The 25,141-nt window shown below is 45.9% G+C and overlaps 1 protein-coding gene across 1 annotated transcript in view; it reads left to right on the forward strand.

The window, feature by feature from the left end:
• Nucleotides 1–25,141, forward strand: part of ANKRD22 (ankyrin repeat domain 22) — a 472,549-nt gene that overhangs the window by 195,929 nt on the left and 251,479 nt on the right. The window contains exon 4 of the mRNA XM_069611281.1: nucleotides 20,480–20,557. Within this exon, the coding sequence (XP_069467382.1) occupies nucleotides 20,480–20,557 (78 nt within the window). The remainder of the gene's footprint in view (nucleotides 1–20,479; nucleotides 20,558–25,141) is intronic.

Below are 25,141 nucleotides of genomic sequence, written 5' to 3' on the forward strand. Positions count from 1 at the left end.
CCTTATTAGTCCAGTGATGTTATAGGGATGCCTTCTTCCGCACTGTACTACCTACTTGCCACACATGCACAATCTCATCGGACCCTCCTCTCTACACTGGTTCCAAAAATGTTCTCCTATAACCAGTGTACTATGCTCAGATTTCAGATCTTACTTCTCCTCGTCCTCCTTTGCTCATTACCAATTTTACCTCCAACTACACCTGTCATAATCCCTCTATCTTCTTCTCCCTCCTCTGATACCTACTTGCCACTACTACCCTCTCACTGCTACTACCACCTCTCTTAATCTGCTACTACCTCCTACTAGTGATGCTCTCCCGCTACTGCTACTACCTCTTTTCTACTAGGTGTATTAAAAGGGGAAGGTGACTTTAAGAGTGAGACTTTCCATCCTTCCTTCCTAAGCTTGTTTTGGAATTCGCTTCTAGAAAATCTAACTTCCTGTATTTTCCCTCTGCCTTACTTTTCCAAGATGGAGGAGTGATTCCATCAGTTGGACCCGGTGCGGTCCCTCAGCTACTACGTCTCTCGATAGAGGGACATCAGTACCAGCTTTTTGGTGGTTATTCTGGTGCACCTGCTGGGAAAGCAGTGAATAAACAGACCATGTCAAGGTGGATCATCCTCTGCATCTCGGAAAGCTAAGATCTGTTTGGGAAGGATCTCTGGGCTCTTTCAGCCAGAGGCCTGGCAGCCACCTCTACCCTAAGAGGGGCGGGGGTCCCTGTCTTGGACATATGCCAAGTGGCCACGTAGACCTCGCTGCACATGTTTGCCAAACATTACTGCTTGGACTCCCTCTCAAGACATGACGCTTGCTTTTGGGTAAGCAGACCTCCAGTATTTTCTGGTTCATGTGTTGTAGTATCACCCTTCTCCCATCTCCAGATTTACATACTACTATGGGAGTGTATCACAGATGAGCAATTTGTGGGACGAAGGAATACATTAGAACAAACTACTTACCACCCATTTCTCTCCCCCCCTCACACTCTCCACCTGTGGCGTCCCTCAAGACTCTACCCTCTCGCTGTGGCTCTTCAACATCTACCTTGCCCCTGTGGCCCACCCAATCTCCTCCTTCTCTCCTCATTTCCAGTGTTATGCAGACAACATACAGCTCTCCTTCAAGATTTCCTCTACTGCCTCCTCTTCCTCCTCTCTCATCCCTGACTGTCTGACAGCTATTCAGGCATGGTGTGCTGGCAATGACCTCTGCCTTAATGCCAGTAAGACTGAGATCCTTCTTATTAGGTCCCCAACTCCCTCCTTCCCTCCTATGCTCTGGTCGCCCTCTTTGGGTTCCCTCCCCTCACCATTTTGTGAGGCAAAAAACCTTGGTGTCATCTTTGACTCCTCTCTCTCCTTCTCTCCCCACATTGCGGACCTTGCTAAGAAGGCTCACTATCAGCGTTCTCCCTTTCCTCCCTGCTAGACCCCTTCGGTATTCTAGCTCCAACTCTCTGCAGATCAGACGGTTTTCTAAGCAGAAAGTGGGGGGGGGCAGATCTCTCTCCTCTGCAGAAGCCTCCCTCTGGAATGGTCTCCCTGCCCCTCTCAGGATTGAGCCGGATCTCCTTAAGTTCCGGAAGTTCCTTAAGACCCTCCTTTTCTCTTCTTCCTTCCCCCACCTCCCCTGCTAATACCCCCATCTGCCTGGTGACTGGCTACCTGATTCCCTCTGAGTTCTACTATGGGTACTTGCCCCCCCCCGTCCAGTCCACCCCCCTCATCACACTTAGCATGTCAACCCTCACCCCCTGCATATCCTGCAATCCCTGGCACTTGCCCTCCAGGCCACCCCTTACCACTCACCTAGCCCCTGTGGCCCTCCCCCCTCCTTCAACCACCCATTTCACTCGCTCCTCTTTATCCTGCTCTTCCTTCCGACACTTGCACTTTGCATTCGTGCAGAGTGGCACCCCTCTCGCCCTTGCACTTCTTTTTACTGCACTTGCACAGTCCAAATGTCACAAGGCCTAGTAGGACCATTATTTTTATCTTTCTTCCTCCTCCCCCCACCCTTTTTTGTCTTTTGGCACCTTGAAAAACCATTTGTTCTATAGGCGCCTTACAAATATCCAATGAAACAAATAGAAATAAAATCACCCCTTCCAACCTGCCCCACTTGGTATATAACACTACACCTCATCTGTTCTGTGGTTCCTCTGTGGTTTAGTGCTGGAAGAAATGGGCAGAACTGAGGTCATGGTGCATGGCTGCTTCCTATATGCTGGCCTTGCTATCACATTGGACGCGGGGCACCTAACGGCATCAAGAGGAGCCGACGCGGAGCTGCACTGCATCTCCTGGTGGTGAAAAAGGTTCTGAAGGCAGCTTGTGCTGGAGATAGAATATCATAGATGAGGAATCTATTGTGAGGAATATCCATCAGAAAGAACATTAACGAGCAGTACGTAATTTGTTCTTCTTTTCATTCTGCCAGCTATACGCACATGCTGGTATAGAAAATATGAAGGTTATTTTGCCAACTAGAAGACTTTCAATCTTTAGGGATTCTTGGATAGTGTGAAAATGTCTGAAACTACCCCTATCGAGAAGGCAGTCTTGTAACATCATCCACAAGGCTTTTTGGGGATCTGGCACCCTGCCACATCCAACTCTCTGTCCCTAAATACCTTCCTGCTAGAGCCCTTCGGTCTTCTAGCTCCAACTCTTTGCAGATCAGACGCTTTTCCAAGCAGAGAGTGGAGGATAGATCTCTCTCCTCTGCAGGTGCCTCCCCCTGGAATGGCTTCCCTGCCCCTCCCAGACTTGTGCCGGATCTCCTTAAGTTCCGGAAGCTTCTCAAGACCTTCCCTTTCTCTTCCTCATTCCCTCTCCCCTCCCCTGCTAATATCCCTGTCTGCCTTTTCTCTGGCTGCCTGGTTCCTTCAGATTCTTACTGGGCACCAGGCCTTCCTTGTCCAGTCTACCCTTGCACTTGTTGACCCCCCCCAAAACCCTCCTCAACTTGCACTTGCCTGGCTGGACCTGAGCCCTTCCAGCCCTGTACCTTGCACTTAGCACAGGGACCTTCCTTCCCCTGCTCTCTCTGCATTCCCCTGGCTCTGTCCACGTGGCTTCCCTTGGCACTTGCTATCCCTCGGGCCGTTCCGCCCTGACTGGCACTTCCCCCTCCCTTCTGCACCGCACTTCTTGTTACTGCACTTGCATGATCCAAATGCCACAAGGCCTAGTAGGACCGTTTTTGTTTTTGTCATACCTGTTCCCCCCCCTCTTGTCTTGATGAGCATTGAAACACTTGTGTATAGGCAGGCGCATTATAAATACCCCATAAATAAATCAAAATAAATAAAGATAGTGATTTGTAAAACTTCCACAAAGGCGGGTCGTTGGTCTCGTACAGATCAGCGTAGTTCGGGATGATGTACACACACCAAGATACTTTATTCTAGAGTTTTGAGTATGTATGCCCTAATTTGCTAAGGTTTCAACCATGAGGGAGGTGGGAGATGTCAACGGCATTGCCAGGGTTTTTGTGATGTTAACTTTGAACCTGGAAAGACTACCGTAGTCTGCCAATACCCCAGGAAAGGCAGTGACCGAAGAGCTTGGGCGCGTGATATTCACTAGTATATCGTCTGCGTATAGAGCTAGTTTCAACTCTACTGTCCCCACCCTAATCACCCGTATCCTCCTATCTGCACATACTGCGACCGCCAGCAGTTCTAGAGTCAGGTTGAAGATCAGTGGGGACAGCGGGCAACCTTGCCGCATCCCACAGGTCAGCTGGAATTCAGGGGAATCCACACCGTTAAACCACAACCACGGCCCTTGTGTTCTGGTACAATGCCATTGCCCTCGCCAGCGATCTGGGGCGAAGGCCTGTCTTTCTTAGTACCTGTTCCATGAACCGCTACTGAACCCGGTCAAAAGCCTTCACGGCATCGACCGACAGAAAAATAGGGTCCTCCGTCGCATCTGTGACCCCAGCAATAATGTCCAGTGTTTTGCGGATGTTGTCCTTCCCATCTTCCCCAAATGAATCCAACCTGGTCGTTGCGGATGAGTTTCGGGAAGACAGGGTTCAATCTCCCCGCCGAGACGCTGGCATAGATCTTGGCGTTCATGTTTATTCTTTTTTTAAATAAAAAAAATTGCATAAAATTATTTCGTTTAAAAATAAACTTTTTCATCATTCTATTTCCATATCTTATGTTAGATGATTTGTACATTCTTACAATTTTTTAAAATAAAACGAAAAAAGCAAAAAAGCAAATTCCAAAATTCTTTTCTTTGTCGCTTCAAGTTTTCTCCTTCTTTCTTCTTTCCTTCCTTTCATTTCTCTTCCTTTTGTTGTCCACAACTATCTCTGTTCAAATTGCTATTCTGGAATATGTTCTTTTATATAGAGTTTATTAAAGATATGGGTCTATAGGACCCACAATTCATTTTATCTCTGCCCTCTTTTGGGAGAACTACAATTTGCGCTTTAGTGAACTAGTCAGGGGCCTTCCCACCATCGAACATTCTATGTAACAACTGCACCAGGAATGGTACCAGCAGTGGGACGGGGCGTTTATAAAAGGCTGGTGTGTACCCATCCTGCCCTGGGGCTGAGCCAGATTTTAATTAACAGCGTTGAGAATTTCTTTATCGCTTATCGGGGCATCACGGCCGTTCTGTCTTCCGGGTTGAGATCGGGGAGAGCCAGCCCATCGAGATAGTCTTGAGAATCTGTCTGCGACCCTGTGCATTCCATGACATATAATCGGGTGTAGTATTCACCAAAGAGTCATGCTATTGCTTCAGGATGGTTGTGGAGCACACTGTTTTCATCCCTAATTTTATAGATTGCTTGTTCTGCCCTTTGGCCCCTCAAACGGGCTGCTAGCATTGTGTGGGCTTTGTCCCCCTTTTTGTAGTATTTTTCTTTGTTATAGCATAGTTGTGCTATCGCCTTCCCCTTCCAGATGTCCCCCAGTACCCTCCTCAGTTCCCTGATCACCGATACGTGCCTCTCTACACCCTCATCTGTGCTCTGCAGTGCCCTCTCCTTACCCCTGATCTCCTGTTTTAGCATATTTTCGAGCAGCCTTCTCTCCCTCTCTTTTTTTGTCGTGCCTTCTGAGACCAGGAGGCTTCGGAAGGCTGACCTTGGCTGCCTTGCAGACTATGGGGCCTTGGTGGTGGTGTTCACGACAGTAAGCTGAAATAATTCTTTAATCTCTTTATGAAGGGTCTCCCTGAAGTCTAGGTCTCTGTATAGGGTGTCATTAAAGACTCAATATGTGTCGAGCGGGTCGCAGGGTCCGATCTACAGGGTCAGCCCACACATATCGTCCGACTATGCAACCACTTGTATGTCTGCGTTGATCATGGTGTGTTCTTGTGGGGCATCCAACAATATGTAGCTAATTCTTGTGAAAGTTACATGAGGCCGGAGAAAAGGTAAATGCTTGTGCAGATGGATGCACTGTTCTCCATGTGTCTATCACAAACTGTTCGAGCAGGAGGGCGCGCAAGACATAACTATCCTGGCCAGTGGGAGGGACTGCGCTGGGTCTCAGAGAAGACCAGTCTCTAAAGGGATCGATTATTTGGTTTAGGTCTCCTCCACAGACAAGGCAGCCTGTCCTATATGAGCTAAGTATCTCTAGTGCTGTGGCACAGAACTGAATTTGTCATTGGTTGGGGGCGTATAGCAAGCAAAGCGTGACTGCTGTGTGGCCTATGTTCCCATTCACTGCCAACAATCTCCCCCCCAATCCTCTTTTAACTTGCAATATATCGAGACCCAAGGTCTTTTTAATCAGCATCCCAGCCCCCGCTTTTTTCGATGGGCCTGATGCCCTCAGTGCGCTCCCCAGTTCTTTCCCTCGCAACGTGCATTCCTTCCCCGCTTTGAATTTAGTTTCCTGTAGGAAATGGATGTTTAGCCCTGAGGTGTTGAACTCCTGCAACACCATAAAGTGTTTCTGGGGCGAGTCTAGCCCTTTTACGTACAGAGACCCCACCCTGATACTACTGTTATACATGCTCAAACGTCCCGCCCATCACTAGACGTTTATCGAACAGGCCATTCAGTTTGCATTACACAATACAGCCACCGACTTTGAAATAGCTATGACGCCGCTCCCCATCCACCCCATACCACAGCCTCCCTTGAATGCATGTGCAATGCTCTGCTTCCAGCCGATCCCCGACTTTACCCAAACCCTGTTTCTGCCCGTCGAGTAGACGGGAAATCGAGTAACTCTTTTAGAGCGGAGATGCCCAAAAATATGAAGGCCAACCTAATGAGGCCCCTCACCCTCCAACAAACAACCATAGCAACATGATGAACCAGAAGAAAAAAAATACAACTCGAGTATTTGCCTGATTATGACCGGGTTGAAGCGCAGGCAGTCCGTGGTCATTCAGGTGTCGGACACCAACTGCAGGGTCGACTATCAACTTTCAGTGTCCTATGATTTCAGGAAATGGCAGAGTCAGGCACTCATGGGGTATTACATCTGTGGTACTTTCCTGAACATGCTGATCGCCATCTTTTGGGGCGAGTGTCCTGCGCCCCGTGGCCCGTGCCAGTGTCTTTGGCTGCTTTGGTTGTTTCAGTGCCATTGCACTTTGCCTTTATTTGCTTAAAGACATCCGCTGCTTCATCTTAGTGACCATGTATTCCTCTCCTTGATGCTTGAAGCTCAATCCGAACGGGAACACCCACCGGCAGCGTATGCCTTTTTCCTGTAGCCATTGGGTCAGAGGGCGGCATTTCCGTCTCTTGTTTAATGTGATTGATGAGAGGTCCTGGTAGATAGGAATGAGTGACCCCTTGAAAAAGATGTCTCCTTTCGTCGTGGCCCTCTGGAGTATGTCTGTTTTCTGTTTCAAGTAGTGGCACTTTGGTAGGGTTGAGCTGGGCAGTTGGGTGGACCCCCTCCTCTGTGGACACTATTGAATGTGATCTCTGTGTCAAATCCGGTTGTCGAAGAAGCCATTGATTAGTGCCTTCACCCGTTGCTCTAGGGCAGCAGCAGATTCGGCCTGCAGCTCCTTCATGCTCGTGATTCTAATGTTGGACCTTCGCTCCCGGTGCTCGAAGTTGTCCATCTTCAGGGCCATGTCCCTCTCATTCTGTTCCAAATCCTGCATGCAACACTCTGTCCTCATTTCAATCATTGATAAATAAGTTATGTGTTCTCTCACAAAATCAAGCGCCACCATATTATGAGTATAATTGGGATTCAATGTTGCTTTGAACACTCTCTTCTCCACTCAGTGGATAAGCCCTTAACGATTATACGTGTTTCGGCTTTTTGCCTTTTTCAAATCAGGGCATTATTTCTCTCAACCATTTTGTTACCACATCTTTGAACATTACATTCATGACAGAGATCGAGGAGTGGTGAATGGGAGGAAGTCATTGGTTTGTTGGAAAAAACATAAAAGACAAAAACAAGATCAGTATTCAAAACAATAAAACTCCCATAAATTAATTATATCATAAATTAATCAAAAGCACAATAGTAATCAAAAAAACAAATTTAGTATATTACTTAATGTTACAAAAACGCTATTGTGTCATGACATTTAAGTTAAACTTATGATTCTTGCACCATCTATACCAGTGAAATTTGTAAAATAAAAACCCTGCGTTTCATCTTTATCCTTTTTAGCAATTAATTCCTTTGCACAAGTACTTTGTAAAAATGAAACAGTCTATTTGGTCAATATCACATGGCAGTACTTTGTCTAATTCTTACATATGTACAAGGACAACATAACGGATGGCTTACCATCATATCAATATCTCCTTGTTCCTCCTTTGCACAGGTTAATCCCACCTACAAATACGATAGATCATCACAATCATGTTTCCCATTCATGCCAATGAATCATTTCTCTAGTCTATTGAATATTTGCAAGAGAAATTTCCAATTATACCAATTAATCCTTTCTCTGATCTATTGAATATTTATACTAGCATTTGTCATAGTTCATATCTTTTAGCGTACACGTTCCGTTTCAGGTTGCATCACTTAGTTATCCATCTAGTAATTAACACGTTTGCACACTTATAACAGTCCTGACATTTCCCAATTTCTGAGCCTACGTCTCTCTGTTGGTTATGAATCCCCATTTTTTTCCTTTTCTATGTTTTAGATTAGCACTTTCATCTGATCAGTATCTCTCTTCTTCACTGGAGTGGAGAAGAGAGTGTTCAAACCAACATTAAATCCTAATTATACCCATACTATGGTGGCACTTGATTTTTTGAGAGAACACATACCTTATTTATCAGAGGTTGTTTTTTTCCTCTATCACTCTCAGACGTGACACAGACGTATGAGAGATTGTGAAGCAAGTCGCTGGGTGTAAGAAGTCGATATATAAAAAAGAAAATAACCACTTAACTTTACACTCATTTCAGTCATGTCCACCGAGAGCTGATTCTTTTCGATTGATTCCAGCTTTTCTTTGACCTTGTCGACTCTCTCTTGCAGGCCCGATATCGCCCCTGTTAGGCCCATCTTAATCAATTTGATCTCCTCCATATGTATGTCTGCCATTGTGGAACCCCCATTGTCATCTCCCGGTGTGAGTTGAGCGTTGACCATTTTCGCCATTGTGACTGCGGCCATGTCTCTCCTGAAGCCCTGTAGTAGCTTGGCCATACCAGGGTCCAAGGAGTGGTGACACTAGGTGTCTGCCTTTGGTCTCTGCTGTGTCCGCTTCCGTAGGGGGGTCGCCCTGCGCAAGTCGCAGTAGGTTCTGCCGCTGTATGTGCCAGCGTGTAGGACTGGATTGCAGGTGGGCTCTGCCTGTGGCTGGGCCTTGTACTGCAGGCCTGAGTGCCTGCCTCTGATCTCAACGGCCTGTCTTCATTTGTGGCTGGGTCTCGGTGGCTGCACCTGTAGATCTTGCCCAGCCTGGGTCCTCCCGGGGTCCATCTTGCCTGGTTACTGTCCTTCTGCAATTCAGTGGCACCTTCTAACCCCCTTGGGGGTGGGCGTGAGAGCGGCACGGCTGCAATGGTGTACCCTGATCTGCCCACAGCATGTGTTGCCTACCGCCTTGGGAGAGGTGGAGGACCACGTTTTCGTCAGTGTGAGGGGGGGCAGCTTGTGCCCAGAGCTCCACCAGTGGGTGTTCAAGTTGATCAGGGCCCCCACCTGCACAACGGGGCCCACTGTGCCCAGACTGTGGGGGCAGGGGAGGCAATTATGCTGTTCCCACTGATATACAGGAATACGCCTGCCCCTGCCCCTATAATGATGCACCGGGGATTGTGTGTTGGGAGTGGGGGAGGACACTGACCTGGAAGTGGATTGCGCTGTGACAGGGTGCAGGAGGCCCCGGGAGCAACATGATCAATTCTGCTTCTAATACGCCAGCAGGTCTCTCTCCCATTACTGCTGCCGGTGTCAAGCCGATCCCGGGGGGCACTGGAGTCCGGTTGTCTTCTCACGCACCACAGGGTTATGTGCCCACACCAGTGCTACCTTCGCCGCTCGCTGGGCTGCAAGGGGTTTACCGTGTCGGCCCTGCCTCTCTCGCACACGCGTCCTGTGCTCACTGCTCTGGAGCCCCAGCAGGCCGCTGCGCTTCACGGTTGATTTCTACAGTGTCCCTAGACTGATCCTTGGCAGACTTGGTGTGTCGCCTAAGGACACCCTCTGGTTGCCTTCTTCCACTTTTACGTGGTTTTACTTGGCTATGTCTGCATATTTTATAGGTTGATTGCCAGGGGGCAAGGGAGACAGTGGATTAAGCGTCCATTCCATGTACACCTCCTGATGGTCTACCCTTGTGCTATTTATTTAAGATCTGAATGCAGCCATGGGCTGTAGTCATCCTCTCTTAAATTGCATTTTGCTAAAAACTCATGGATATTCCTCCGGTCCCGCTGTGTCAACATGGAGGACAACACAACCCAGCTGCCCAATTCAATACCTGGCCTAGTTATTTTAGGAAATACATGGTATGACGTAACTAGGGAATGTTTAGACATTTGCCTCTCCAAACATGACGATCTAGCTACTAGAGGGGGCTCTGCTAAGCTTAGGTAGGCAGTATAAGTACACTTTCCTGAAGATTTTTAAAATGTTTCCAATGTCTCACTACATTTGGGTAATGTGCCAATATCTTGAAAAAGATTTTTAATTCCCGCCTGCAATTTCAGCCAAAGCTAATTGAACAATCACTAAATAAACTGTTTCAAACCTTAATTGAAAAATGTGAACTCTTGGATCCCTGTCAGGCAGGCTTTTGAGCTGGTCAAACCACTGCTCTGTCTGGTCGCAATGCTTGACAATGGAGTGACGGCCAATGGAAGTGACACAGTGATAATTCTACAAGATCTATCAGCAATGTTTCACACCATTGACTAGATTGTCATCCTGGGCTGCCTCTATCTAGTCTGCATTCAGTATTTGGGACTTGAATGAATTGAAGACTTCTTGAAAGATCAATCTGAGTCTCCCTTCCTTCTAATATAGGTCTCCGATTCTGCACTGTGGGGTGCCTCAGAGCTTCATTCTGTCTTCCCTTTTGTTTAAATTGTATCGCCAGCCAATTGGTGCACTAAGTCATTGAAATGGTCTGTCTTTCTACATGCTCGCCAATGATACCCTTATCCTCCTCACTCTTACAGGGTCTCTGTTGAGATATCGCTGATTTTCAACTGTGCATGGGAAATACTATGCAATGGATGCATATGTTATCATCTTTGGTCCCAAACAGGGCCTCAGAAGGAAACCTTTGTGGCATAGCACAGTTGGTCCCTGCCCCTCTCCTATGTCTCAGGTTCTTTCATTCTTGACTCAGAACAACCTCTAAAACCTCATATAAATTGCCTTCACTTTGTCAGATTCTGAACTTTTTCACAGTGGCATCAAATTGCTCTGTTCCAGTGCATACAAAATGCAGTGGCCATGTAATTTTTCTGAGACCATGCATCCTCTCCACTGGCTTCCTGTGGCTGCCTGGGAAGCTGTGGCTAGCTGACAAGGCACTCCGTGGATTCCATTGGACTGTTCATAAAGTAGGACCATCTTTATTGCTTTACATATTTGTTAGATATAACCTGTTACGAATCAACGATATTCGGTCCTTCACACCAAGGGGAAGCCACCGCCTTTGAGGCTAGGGAGATGAGCCCGCTATGCGATACCCTCTCTAGGCTTATGGGCAAGTGGGACCTCACTAGGAGTGACTCCCCCTTAGGGGACAAGACTCCTGTTCCTATGACGAGCTCCCTTTATTGCACAACATATTAGTGTTTATGGGACTACCCGGTGAGAAGAAGAATGTAATATCTTTATATTTGGCTGCAGGCAATGTTGGAGTGAATCTATCGGAAAGGAGAAAAGCTGATGTCTCTTTAAGACAAGACATATATTTAACTGAGACGAGTGGAAGAACAAAGAGTATGGTACACAGGGGAAGCCCCCTGATGTGATCCCATCTTAGAGGGCAGATTAGAGGCAAGCTGCGGAGCCCGCAACACCAAAGTGAGACGTTGGGAGGCCTGCGAGAAGGGCAACGTGGAAACCGCTGCCTGAGAGGAGAGAACTATCCAGGAGCTGGTGGTGGCGTGACTACGATCGCCTCGTGGTGGGTGAGACCCCTGCTGAATGATGCCGAGACATCACAGCTGGGAGTGCGAGAAGCTCCCTGTCATCCCCGTCCATAGAAGGCTGCAGCCTGAGGGGAAGCCGAAAAAGAGGCATCGCCGAAAGGCCAGAATGAGAGAACCGACAACTGAGAAGAATACTGAGAATACTGAGCCTTGGAACGTTCCCCAACGCAGATACAGGTACCGGGTACAACGGTAAATGCAGGAGGTCATTTGGGCAAGAGTACATGGAAAAATGCGGCTCATCCCAGTAACAATGACGAGATAGGAGCAGTACAAGACTATATGAAGAGTGAAACTCTTCCCAATCATAAAGGTGGGACACGAGGAATAAACTTGTCAAATTGCCAATGTGAAAGACTCATAAAGCCAACAACAAATAACCCTGTGAGAACAATAAGGAGGCACTGGAAACAATTACCCTGGAAAGAAGGGAAGAGGCCTGGTGAACACAGAGATAAAGAATGGATAAAACAAAGCCCCAGCATGGCTTCTGAGAAATATGAGATAAAACTATCAAGAGCATTAGATAATAGATGAAAGAGTATAAAAGAGAGAACCCAGGAATGGTTGATTCTAAAATTGGATCAGGTCCCATGCAAAGCAGCCAAGGATATATTCAGAGACTGTGAAAGACTGCTAAGTGAAGATAAGACTGAGATTCTCCTCATCGGCACACCTGCTCCCTCCTTTCCTGTCACTCTCTGGCCGGCCTCTCTTGGTCCTCTTCCTGCTCCCACATGTGAGGCTAAAAACCTTGGGGTCATCTTCGAATCCATGCTTTCCTTCTCTCCTCACATCTCTGACGTCTCTAAGATGTCACACTACCAGCTGCACCTCCTCAGAGGTATTCTTCCTTTCCTCTTCTTCCCTCCAGAGCTGTGGTTCACTCTAGGCTGGACTACTGCAACATCCTCTTTCTAAATCTGCCTGCCTCTACTCTCAGCCCTTTGCAACTCATCCAAAACAGGACTGCAAGATTTGTCCTTGGCCTCAAGCCCAGGGATTGTATCTCTCAAGGACTGAAATCTCTGCACTGGCTCCTAGTGGCGGCGAGGATTAAGTTCAAAACCCTCTGCATTGTCAACCAGGCCTTCTGGGGCCTGAAACCTCAAAAACTTCAACTCTCTCTTCCTAAATATCTTCCTTCTCGAGCTCTTCGCTCTTCGCTCATCCTCCTCCAACTCCTTCAGGGTTAGTCACTTCTCCAGGCAGCGAGTTGGTGGTAGATCTCTTTCTTCTACTGGGGCCTCCCTCTGGAACAGCCTCCCTGCCTCTCTGAAACTTGAGGAGAACCATCTCTGGTTCCGGAAGCACCTCAAGACCTTCCTCTTTGCTTCTGCTTTCTCTCCTCCTCTCCCCTGCTGATCTCCTTGCTGAATCTGAAACTGCACTGGTTACCTGGCTACCTTATGACCTCGGGCCCAGGTCCCCTCCCCGCCAGTTGCATACCTGCATTGCCCCGTGGCAGCCCTTGCAGTCTGACTGTTTCTGTATCCCTACAGCCCCTACTAGCACTTGACAGCTGATGTCTGCACCTACCCTTGCACTTGCCACCAGCTGGACGCATTTTTATTTATTGTCTTTATTTATTGTCTTATTTATCTTTTCTGTTATCCTACTGCCCCCTCCCCATTTCCCCTGCACTTCTCCCCTTCCCCCTTCCCCTGCACTTGCGCAATTTCAATGTCACTGGGCCTAGTAGGATCGTTGTCTCTGTCTTCCCACTGTTTCCCCTCTCTTGCCTTGTTGCGCCTTGAAGCACTTGTGTATAGGCGCGTTATAAACGCCATATCATATCAAGAGTGTGAGACACTATCTGAAAACAAGCTGTAAGAAGCCTAACCTTAAAGAGAACACCAAGCCCAGAAGCGTTGTACAAGAGCTACAAGAGCTCATGGAGAGATATCCAGAGCTTACTAAAGAAGATGATATGAAGAAACTCAAGTATAAGAAAGAGACATTTCCATACAGAGACTATCTGGAACTAGGTCCATGAGAAGAAAGAACTTTTCTTGACTGAGTTTAATTTGGGTAAATTAGTGGTAGGGTCAGGTAGTGTTAGGTTTGGACCGAGGACATTTTTACTTTGGGACTTCCTGATGACAGACAAGCACCCTTAGTTTCTTTAGATGGAAGGGTAATCACTTTAGCAATAGGGAAAGTTAACCTTTCTAATATCATTTAATTGTAGTTCATAATGTTCTCAATGTGTCCGACTCCTCCTTCCGACCCGCCACAGTCCCCAATAATGATCTTGGGTCCTCCACCTTGAACTTTTTAAGGATTCCTCGGTTGTGATGTTGCTGATTGGAGGCCTCCGTGTTCCCTGTATGGCAGTCAGATTGTGGCTCCCTGCTGAAACCAGGAACTAGAGCAATCACCTGATATTTGGTAAATTGGTCAAAACTTAGGGTTTTTTCAGCCTCTTTTCCTACAGTAAACAGTTGTGCTTTCTAAATTCTTAAACTGAACTAGTGAATGTGCAGACACCATTTATTGTTGCATCCCAAAAAGACGAAGGTATTCATCTTCAGTTCGCAAAACCTAATGCCTTTCTCAATTGAACCTCTTCCATAACCCATATTATGGATACAAATGTGGGTGTCTATCTTGGTTCTAATTTAGATTGAAGCCACTAGCCAGTCGAGCCTCATAGACAGGCCTATAGGAACGAGTGAATGCTGACTCTATGGGGAGAGAAACAAGATGAGCTTGTGTGGTGGTAGGTTCAGGATCCTGAGATAGGGAGGTCAGCCAGAACCACACCCACACCAAAACTCCTTCCTGGCCTGCCCCATCCTCAGGAAACTCGTTGGAACTTGATGGCCAAGGCCCAGTAGCTTCCCTTGAAGACCTTTGGTCATATTTCCCCCTATCCAGCATTTCCACACAGTATCTGCTGACACACCATTGTGACCTCCAGACCGAATGTATGCTACTGTAGTGTATCTTTGTGTCCAGGAATATGCAATGCACTATTTAGACCAGATTCACTTTGGTACAGAATGCCTTTTGCAACGCCTCATTCACAAAGCTACATATGATTGCTATATGTATATTATGATGTCCCGTGACTGATGTCTGGGGTATGTGCGTGGGGGATTCAGGGGACAAACCCACCACCTAAATTATGTGGATATCCCATGGTCTCCTATACATCACAGGGTTGGGCTGGCAGGGTATCATCACATTAACTACTCTGTTTTGACTATTAGAGATATCTTTGCAATCCTGCGAACCCTTCTCATACGGATTGTTATTCATCTTGGTCCTCAGAGCCCAGCAAAGCTGGGGAAGACAGTTGTGAACACCTGAATTAAGCTACCTGCTTGCCCCCATGCTAATCCCTGAGAGAACTGATCATGCTTCCCAGTTGCCATGCATGAAGTTAAACCGGGCTCCAAGGGAGGAGATCGGGAAGGAGCAGGGAATGCATGAATGTGGGTGTTTGGAGTAGTGGAGCAGCAAGCGATGAGGCGAGGCAGGTGCTGAAGGAGTTGAAGAAGCAGGAGGCACTGGAGGTGCAGAAGAAATTGAACATTCGGGAAGAGGTCGAGATGCAGAGAGAGTTGAAGGTGCAGTTAGAGATACATCTGGAGATGAGAGAGCAGAAGAGGCTGGAGGAGGTGAGTATCATGGAGGCGCTTAGGTTGCAGACTGATAGGAGGAGGTGGACATCAAGGAGGAGGGGAGAGAACAAAGTAGGTTGGAGAAGGTGAGCATCCAGGAAGAGGGGATAGAGTAGAAGAGGTTGAAGCAGGCAAACATCAAGGAGGAAGGAACATAAGCGGTTTGAAAATGTGAACCGGAAGGACTAGGGGAGAGAGCAGAAGAAGATGGAGAAACTGAACATCAAGCGGGAGGGCAAAGAGCAGGAGATATTGAGATGGGGAACATCAAGGAGGATGGAAGAAATAAAAATAGGTTAGAGGAGGTGATGAAGGGGAGCAAATAATGGAACGGTAAACAAGTTAATGTGAAGCAGGTGGAGAAGTGGCAAAGAGGATGGTGCAGTACTTGCCCAAGGAAGGAGGAGAGAGATGGGAAGACAGTTAAATTGTAGGTACAGCGATTGATAGAGGGAAAGACAACACAAGCCTACCCATTGTCTGGTAGGGTGAAGGAATGGACATGTCGCAAACGTCAAGCAAGTTAGATGCGATCCAGCCAGTTCCAAGGTTAGTTTTGAGCCTCAGGGACAGGTCCATAGGAATGAGTGAATGACGAGAAGCAAAATGGGCTTGTGTGGTTGTAGGTTCAGGTTCCTGAGATAGGGAGATCAGTCAGAACAACACTCACCACAAATTCCTCCTGACCTGCCCCTTCCAGGGAGTACTCTTTGGATCCTGGTTACAAAAACCCTTGAGCTCCAACAAGAGTGGCTAAGATACCTCAGCAAGTTATCCAACCAGTGGTCTACTGGCAGAGACCACTCACCCACCAGAACGTACTTTATTCAAGTAGCTCTGTGCCGCAAAATGGGAGTGATGCCAGGGAGATACCTGGGCAAAGATTATTTTCCTCAAACACAGTACTTTGATAAGCTGGGGAAAGAACTGCCTTGTGAACTTGTTTTGCGTTTGGAACCACTGGCTAGAAAATAACTGATAAACAGAGAGGTCCCACGTGGTGTCCCAATTAACCGTACTGTCAGGGGGGACGTTTACAGAACTGTTCTGGGAAGCCAGGCACAAACATAACTAGTGAGTTCCTAATTACCCAGGAGGAGAATCTTGGGGGAGGTTATGAATGCCATATCATATCATATCATTCATCCTGACTGTAGAGCTGCTTATAGACAAAGGCATGGTCAGATTATCCAGACACCTAATGGGGAAGGGGAAATCGACTGGGAGATGCTTCATTTGGACTATATTTGTCTGCTTGTCACTCTGTTCCATTTTAGTTCTGTTACCTGTTGCTGTAAAATGTGTTTAAAGACCCTACCTCTTAAAACTCATTTAAGAGTAAACTCTTTGAGATCCTTAAATCCATTGAAAAGACTGCTGCATTAGTTCCCAGTTTCGTTCCATCCCAGGAAGAATGTGACAACACCCAGGCAGCTTTTGCCAATAAGATTACTAAAGCAAGGGAACAGATAGCGAGCGCCCAATTTAACAAGGCCAAATTCGACCAACCACCTATTAGAAGGCCCGCAGAACTCCTGGACAAATTTTGTTTCCATGAGATTACCACCAAGGATATGCTAACAAAATTGGCCTCGATGAAACCCTTATCTTGTGCAGAGAATAAATTACCTCCAAAAAGAATCCTCGATAACACCAATATCTTTGCACCATTACTCACGAGAATAGTCAATGCCTCTTTCCGTGATAAAATGGTTCCTAAGAATATCATAAAGGTTGCTATCACTCCTTTGGTGAAGAAGCCCAACCTGGACCAACGAGAACCTGGGAATCTCAGACCTATCACCAACTGCAACTTCACCCTGAAAGTAATGGAAAAGATCGCCACAGCGCAACTACAGTCATTCGTAGAGGCCAATGAGATTCTACAATACCAACAATCGGGCTTTCGTGCTGCACATAGCACCGAGACAGCTATGTTTGACTTGCAGACGCAAATGCTGGGAATCATTGACAAGGGCATGGCAGGTCTCCTAATCCTACTCAATCTCAGTGCTTCTTTTGATCTGCTGCACCATGAATTATTAGCACGGGCACTTGAGAAAGTTGCCAATTGTTCCAAAGAGGCAACAAGCTGGCTGACCTCTTTTCTTACGGACCTCAAGTCCAGAGTACATTGGGGAGACAAACTCTTACAGGAGTCTGACATTTTCCATGGCGTCCTGCAAGGAGCAAGTCTCTCACTGTTACTATTTAATTTTTACCTACGATTCCTCTGTGAAGTACTGGATAACATCAAGGCCTTTTTCACCAATTCTGCTGACGACACTCAGCTAGTAGTGGAACTGAGCGGGGATTATGATAAGGACAGCCAATCAATTAAGGAACTCTACAACATCATAGAATCATGGAAGGACCACAACTGGATGTGTTTAAACTGTAATAAGACCGAGCTGATGGTTTTTGGTTCTCATCAAGCCAGGGCCAAACTATCGGCCAAATATGAATCGTTTACGATAAAAAACACATACATCGAAAGTAGTGGACAAAGTTAAAATGCTGGGCATGACTCTGGAAGCCTCCATGAGTTCTGATGTCCAAGCCCAGTCCGTGAGCAAAAATTGCTCTTATTACATCAGGCTGCTGGCAACAATCAAACCCTACCTTAACGAAACCAATTGCACCATAATAGCCAGAACAACCATCTTATCTCACCTGGACTATGGCAAGGCTCTTCTGCTGGGTGCTAGTGAACAGTGCATGACAAAATACCAACTACTCCAAAATAATGTGGTCAGGATAATTAAGCAAAAACCCAGGACTGAGCACATCAGCAATGCTAGAAGGGAGCTGCATTGGTTGAGAGTGGAAGATCGAGTTTTGTTTAAATCCTTGACATTGACCCACAAGTGCCTGTACGGAAAAGTCCTTGTCTACCTTAAATCAAAAATCATCAGATACACGCCTGCTGGTGTATTAAGGTCCGAAGCCCAGGGGCTTGTTGTGGTCAACCTACACAAGAAAGCAAACGGCCTAGGTAGATCATACCCCAACTGTGCAGCCTCAAGCTGGAACAAACTTCCTCTGAATCTGAGACTTGAGACTAATCATCTCACATTCAGAAAGACCCTGAAAACATTTCTCTTCAAATGAAGATTGTCACCTCTAGCTAATTAGTCTGCCCCTTTTTGTCTTGGCTTGTCAAGTGTCCTGCCTTTCGGTTTTACTGTCCTATGTCCCACGTCCTCGTGTTCATGGGGCGCCCGATGCCTGCGGGCTTTCGACGCTTGACAAATAAATAAATACAAATATTTTTTTTTATTTAAAAGAGTGTTATGGTCTTTTCCCAGCATCCTCGTGACACTTATTGCCACGACATTCATGGTGCAATTTGATGCTATCAGTACTCTTCAGATTGTATTTTAGTATATGGTGTAACTTGCCCTTTTGAAATAATGTTGTTGTGTGATCCTTCGCTGGTGACCCTTGTGGTCCTGTATACAAAGAGAGTGCAGGTTGAAGGCTGTGAATTGTCAGTTTTTGTTGTCCATTAATGGAACAAATTGGTCTTGTAAATTCATACCATTGTGGACCCCTCTGATTTTTCATAAAACTGCACACATTTGCAGATAGCTCTTTAAATGCACTCTACCTTGTTTCATAGCAGGCACCACGTAACAGCTCCATGTACCCTTAGATAAGATGCTATTCTAACAGTGGCTTTCGTTCTCAACAAGTGAACTATTGCATATCTCTGACCGAAGTACTCTTCCCTCATGAGGGTCTACTAAACTAATGTTTGAAATATATCATCATAATTATCACTCCAGCAACAGTAACAGTTCTAATGTTAGCAATAGAGGAATACAATACCCTTGTAGATTTCCATGCAAGGTCACTACTGCGTAATATCCCCCACATGCTGGAAAATTCCCAGAAATTGCCTGCGCTGCTGTGGCCACAGGTGGACCTGCGGTTTACTAGGCTGACTGCATGCAATCCTCATCGATGCTGCATCTGCTAAAGGAACTAGAGTGATTCAACCAACCAAAATAATCCATGCCACTCCCACAGCTGCTGGAGAAGGTGCTAGTGACTCCTCAGCTGATGTAATACATGTTACTTCTCTGGTTACTATATGAGCTCTCATTGACTCCACCAGCTGCGAGTTATCTTCATCAATGTAGCAGCAAATGCCATCTATTTTGGGGGAATCCATCCCACTCTTCCTGGAAGACATAAGGGAAGAGATAAGGCTGACAAACGGCAGATGTGATTGATGTTCATCACTATGCTTATGTTTCTTCTACAGACTCTTACTAGTACCCAGCTACACCTTGCATCCTCCGCCTGCTCTCTTGGTCCACAACCTCACCTGCTGCCCTCACCCAAACACCTTTTGCTCTGTCTTGCTCCTACAGGTCTTTTATACCTGCTACTTCCTGTTTTGTCCTTCTCTCCTGCCTCCATTGTTTGTGTGTCCCATCTGAATCTGGGGCCCAATCTATATGTGTTCTTTCACCAGGGATTGGGTCATCGCAGTACACAGCTATATAGACCCCTCTTAGTACCAGCTATCTTTCTGCGTTTGTCTTGCTTGATGTTGGTTCACTGATCTGCTTGCTCTGAAATGTGGTAAATTATGTTTCTCTTGTCTGGATTTGACAAGTGCTGTAGTTTCAGAATATGTATTGGGCTGTCCTGTTACTGCATTGCATTGTGGTTCTTGCAGTTTGAAATAAACAAAGAGAACTCTGACCTGAAATGAGGGTGCATGGCATTGGGTGATTGACAGTGATACCAGTGTCAACACCCATGACACATATAGGGGGATTAGGGACTGGGGCCCTACCAACTCCCTCTCTCCACCTCTGGGGGAGGGTTGCTCTGGCAAACGCCCTGGTAGGCTGCCTACCACAGGTCGGGAGGCATCCCTGTTCTCCCTGACAAGGTCGAAAATGTGACCCTGTCCCACTGATGTATGCATGAAAGACTGAATCGTATTTATTATTTTGTTTATACAGATCTTCGTCATATTCAATTAGTCACTCTGCGCCAGGAGAGAATATTATCCCTCCTCATAGCCTGTATTACTTACCAGACAAAAAAGGGGCTTCTAATTATGAATTTCCCTTGACATTGTGTGGGGTAAATGAAGACTGTGGTGGCGCCATGTGCAAACAATAGAGCATGGTGTTCAAATGGTGCATGCGAAGTGTAACCTCTACATCTTTTAAGAGCAGTGGGCAATAATAAAATTGACTGTGTTTTCTGTTTCCCAATAGATAACAAAGGCGAAGCAGAATGAAAGTTTAGTCAGGTTGCTTCTTGAAGCTGGTGTTGATGTCAATGCTGCGGACTATGTAAGTGATTTCAATGTTGTATCTGGTGTAACGCGAGTCTATTTACCTTTTTTTTGCCTTGTTTGCAACAATTCTTAAAACCCTCTTACATGACACAGGTAGTGAGATTATTCTTAATTATTCTTATTTAAGTAGGTTTAATGAAACACAATTTCCCACCTGTAAGTATCCAATGTGTTTGCCTGTAACCCCTACTGATTACAGTTGGGAATGCATGTAATAAATGGCCTAAATAAATAAACGCTTCAACAAAAACACACTTTGCATACCTGCAGCTGAGTGAGGTCACCCTTGCCATTCAACTGTAGTTCATATTGATGCTTCCATGTAAAGAACAGTCAAATGACAGTGTTTCAAAGTTACGTTCCCATTTATCTATGTTTATTTTTCCTAGATTGTGTTGAGATATCTGAGGCTGTACAGTTTTGAAATCACTCAGTCATATTACTTCCTCCTTATTCATAGATCACTACCTGGGGAATACCTGTATGCATGTGTGGTAACTGGCTGTATGACTGTTCTGGCCAGTAGCAACGATGCCATTGGGTATTCTATGTTAATGTATTCCTCAATTGCAATGTCTCCGTATTAGTATCCGATCCAACACCAACCACATTGCCTTCTTTTTTTGTTTAGAGCTTGTTTTATTTATTTTCATTTCTGGTTTGACAAAAAGAACAGCTGTAGCTTTCCTAGTACAGTTGCGAAGAGAACTAGATATCATTCACGATGGGAAGGCAAGGGAATAAAGAGAATGATGAGGAAGGAGAGGTGTGTCATCCATGAAACAAACCAACATATATTCTACACAACACTGCAATACATTCCGTAATAGATTATGCTTCTGTTCGGTCCATAAGATCTGTTGTGGCACATCTTCAGCTGTGATGGCTCTCAAGAATTCTTCCCAGATCAACTTGTACCATGGACTTTTGCTCCAGGTTCCGTACATTGTGCATTCCAAAGAAGCTAGGGATGTCATTTCAGTTCCCCGGGTGGTTAATGAAATGTAGTTGTTGGTCTTTCATTGTCTTGCAGTGACTTTTTGTATTCATCATTATGCCTGTTGTGATCCACGCTTTACCATTTTTGACAGATTGTCCATCGTGCCTGGGTCATTGAACAAGACCATTGTTCTGGTTAATGATATATTGAATGCTACAGTTTCTCTCATGTGCTGGCTCAGTTTTCCCTGCCACTCCTTGGTTCTCTTACAGCTCAAAAGCATATCATTTAAGCCTATCCCATCATTTCCACAATGCCACCATTTACTGTCCTGTATGAGACCCATTTTTAGGGATTTGCATTTTTAGGGATTTGATCAGTGTCCAATAAAGTCTCAATACTATGCGTTGTTGTGTGTAGACAGTGTATAAGTTCATGCCTGTGTCTTTAATATATCTAAGACTGGTTTCCAAGTCTGCATCTGGGATTCATTCTGCGATCTCTTTTTCCTAATCAATTTCGATATTTTCCAGACTATCAATGTTCTCATCCAAGAGGCTTTTATAGATAGTTGTTGCAGATATTGTAACATATTCTTTACTTATCATGAATCTAATTAGAAGTCATAGATGGCACATTGGGAGTGCATTGTATTGTGTCTGTGTGTGTTGTTTTCTTTAGTGCCAGATATCTGCCCTTTTCTGAACGTGCTATAGTACATTTGTTGTTAAGCTTATGAAAGGGTGTTACCTAGTTGTGTGCTAAAATGTAGTGAATCATGGTTATTCCGTTTTCTTGACACAGTTTCCAAGGTTCAGCTGGTCTGTTCTTTTTCTGTGGGGATGTCTCTAAATTGGTGACCAGGGCATCAGATAAGGATGGCGGTCCAATTTCAGGCACATTTCTTGGTAGGTTTTCCACATGCATATCATAGGTTCAGAGAGTTTATCAATTAGTCCTTATTCCTTGTTCTATGGAGTTCCTGAATCAAGGAACAGTGTCTATCATTTTGGCTTTCCACTTCATGTGGGTTCAGCTGATGATGGAATTTTAAGCCAGTGGTGCAACTGCGAGATACTCTAAGCTGGCTGATATTCTTTTAGCCAAAGGAAACCAAACCCTCTTCATCCATAATAAGCTTCATCATATCTATGGATAGTAGAGCCTTCTTCCTTTCTGCTGATACAAAGTTCACCAGCTTCTTATTCTGGACTAGTGTAGACCGCAGGTGTGTGGTCTATGCAGAGCGAGCCTAAGAGATAGAATATTCGTGGGAGAAAGGTAATATTCATCGTGTTGATTTTATTCCACACACAAATTTAATGTAGACCATTTTTCCATGACGTTTCCACCATCAGCCATTCTAGGTGGTGTGCAATGTGAGGGATGCATGGTATCACAAGTAGACACTGACACAAGAGCTGCAAGTTTGGAACCCTTTATTGATGGTTTTAAAGGGGTTCGAAAACTCCTATCTTGCCCTATTACTAAGATGGGAGTATTCTTGACCATCAAACAAAAAGAAAATACAATCCTAGTCAGTCCTTAGCCAAAATAAAATGGCCTATACTAATAAACCTAATGCCTGCCCTCTTTCTAATACAATAAATGTCTAACGGGAATGTGTAATGTAAAAAGGAAAATGAGTGTTCAAAAGAAATGTTAGTATGGCTGAGTAAACTCCCTTCCCTGCGTTTTGTAGCACAGGGTAGGGTGGCACACTTGGATCTTGCGACACACTCTGGCTTCGGAACAAGGATACAGTTTGTTTCGTGGACCAGGGCCCACTTAGCCTTCCACGAAAAAAGTCACTAGTTTATCCGCTGGACCGCTCGGATTTCTCTCACTCCAGCCCTGATCACCTTTTAGCTTGTAATACAGTTCAACAAAAGTTATTTTCCTTCTGGTTACCACAATTCAGCAGAGGTTTCCCTCCACCAGGCTCAAACCTTTCAATCACTATTTGTGGGGGTTCCCTTCCCTAAGCTTCAATCAAGCCTCCTTTTACTTTCCTTCCGCTGTCAAAGACTTTCAAAACTGCAAGGCTTTTGCTCTTACCTCATGACCACTTCGACCTTCGTTCCTCAAACGTCACTGTTTCGTTCATACACCAAGGCCTCTTGGTAAATGTAGTTTCAAGCACAGTACTTATTTCAAAGTTCAAAGATATCTCTCACTTCCAGTTTTCCCTTTGCCGGGATCAAACCTAACAGTTCAAAGACATCTCTCACATCCAGGTTTCCCTTTGCTGTGATCAAACCTAAAAACAGTTCAAATCTCGCATCTCAGTTTCTTTCTTTTCCCACCACTTCCACAGCATCAGACATTTCACAGAGACTTTTGATTGGGCAATCTTCTTTCGTCAGGACCACTCTGTAACTTTATATCTTTAATGTACAGTTCTTTACAATGCTTTGCTTTCTCTCGCATCTTATCAGCACACGCACAACCTTCCTTCATCGGATACTGTTGCCATCAAGTATCATTTAACACAGACCAGACTTTCATTGCTTTCATCAACTCCCCGGCTGTGTTAATTAATTTTTACTCTTTCGCTGCTTTTATCCTGAAGTCAAGGCTGATGCCACAACTGCTGCTGTACCTCCCCAACTCTGCCGTTCACCCAGGAGGGTGGCCAGTATGCTTGAAACACAAAGGAGGTTTGTCTGTTCTCTCTGACTGAGCTTTTTTGCTCGACTTTCAAAGCCCTTCAGAGGTACAGATCTCTCACCGGGGTGTTCAAGGTTTCTCCGTACCTCGGTTACGTCCCTCGGCCTGTCGCTCTGCTCCGCCTGGATCGCTGTCCCCCTGGAAGAACTGCTCCTGCTTGTGCATCGCCTTGCCCCAATTTTGTCTCAGTGTTCCACCTTTTAACCATGTGAGGAGAGCTAATAGGTACTGTGAGAAACCTAAAGGTGTCTCCCTAATTAGTCCCCGGGGATCTGTCACCCAGGTCGCCAGGACACGGCCACCGCTATTGATCCAGTTCCTGGGGGTTGACCATTGAGGGAAGATCACCTCGATGGGGGGGTCCTTAGGGAGTGGGACACTGACGGGTGAGGCGCGGTATTCCCCTTCTTTCAACACCTTTTCCCCATTCTACCGCGTAGGATACTCCAAACCACTGCCCCCCTTTTCCAACACGAGCACTTTCGCACAACACTCAAGACAACGGACTAACACCAGAGCCGTTTACCTGACATGTCCCAACACAAGAGACGGGCAATTGACCAGAATCACTCACACCTGACAGCCCATCCCCTTCCTCACAGGGATAAAAGGTGGAGCACGACAGCACCCTATGAGCAAGGCAGACCGCACGACATGAGAGCTAACTCAGCATGGCAGTTCAAGAGAAAGCGAAAGACGGCACAAGTCGAGAGGATACCAAGGGGATAAGTGACCATGCCCTTATTGACAAAGACCTGGAAGCCTCAAGAGAAGGAATCTTAAGACCACGAACAGGAGCCAGTGTATGTTGCAGCAGATGTCAACAGTGCCAGTGCGCCTCCTCCGCTGACAGCCAAGCCGGGGCGAGATGCATGGCCCAATGGTACCGGCCTTGGCTCTACAGACAAGAAAGCAGATCAGTTCATCACAATCAGTGAGTCGAGGGGAAGTCGATAAAGAAACCGAGCT

This window comes from Ambystoma mexicanum, chromosome 8 (assembly GCF_040938575.1).
Source record: "Ambystoma mexicanum isolate Mex_15411 chromosome 8, UKY_AmexF1_1, whole genome shotgun sequence".
NCBI classification, from domain to species: domain Eukaryota; kingdom Metazoa; phylum Chordata; class Amphibia; order Caudata; family Ambystomatidae; genus Ambystoma; species Ambystoma mexicanum.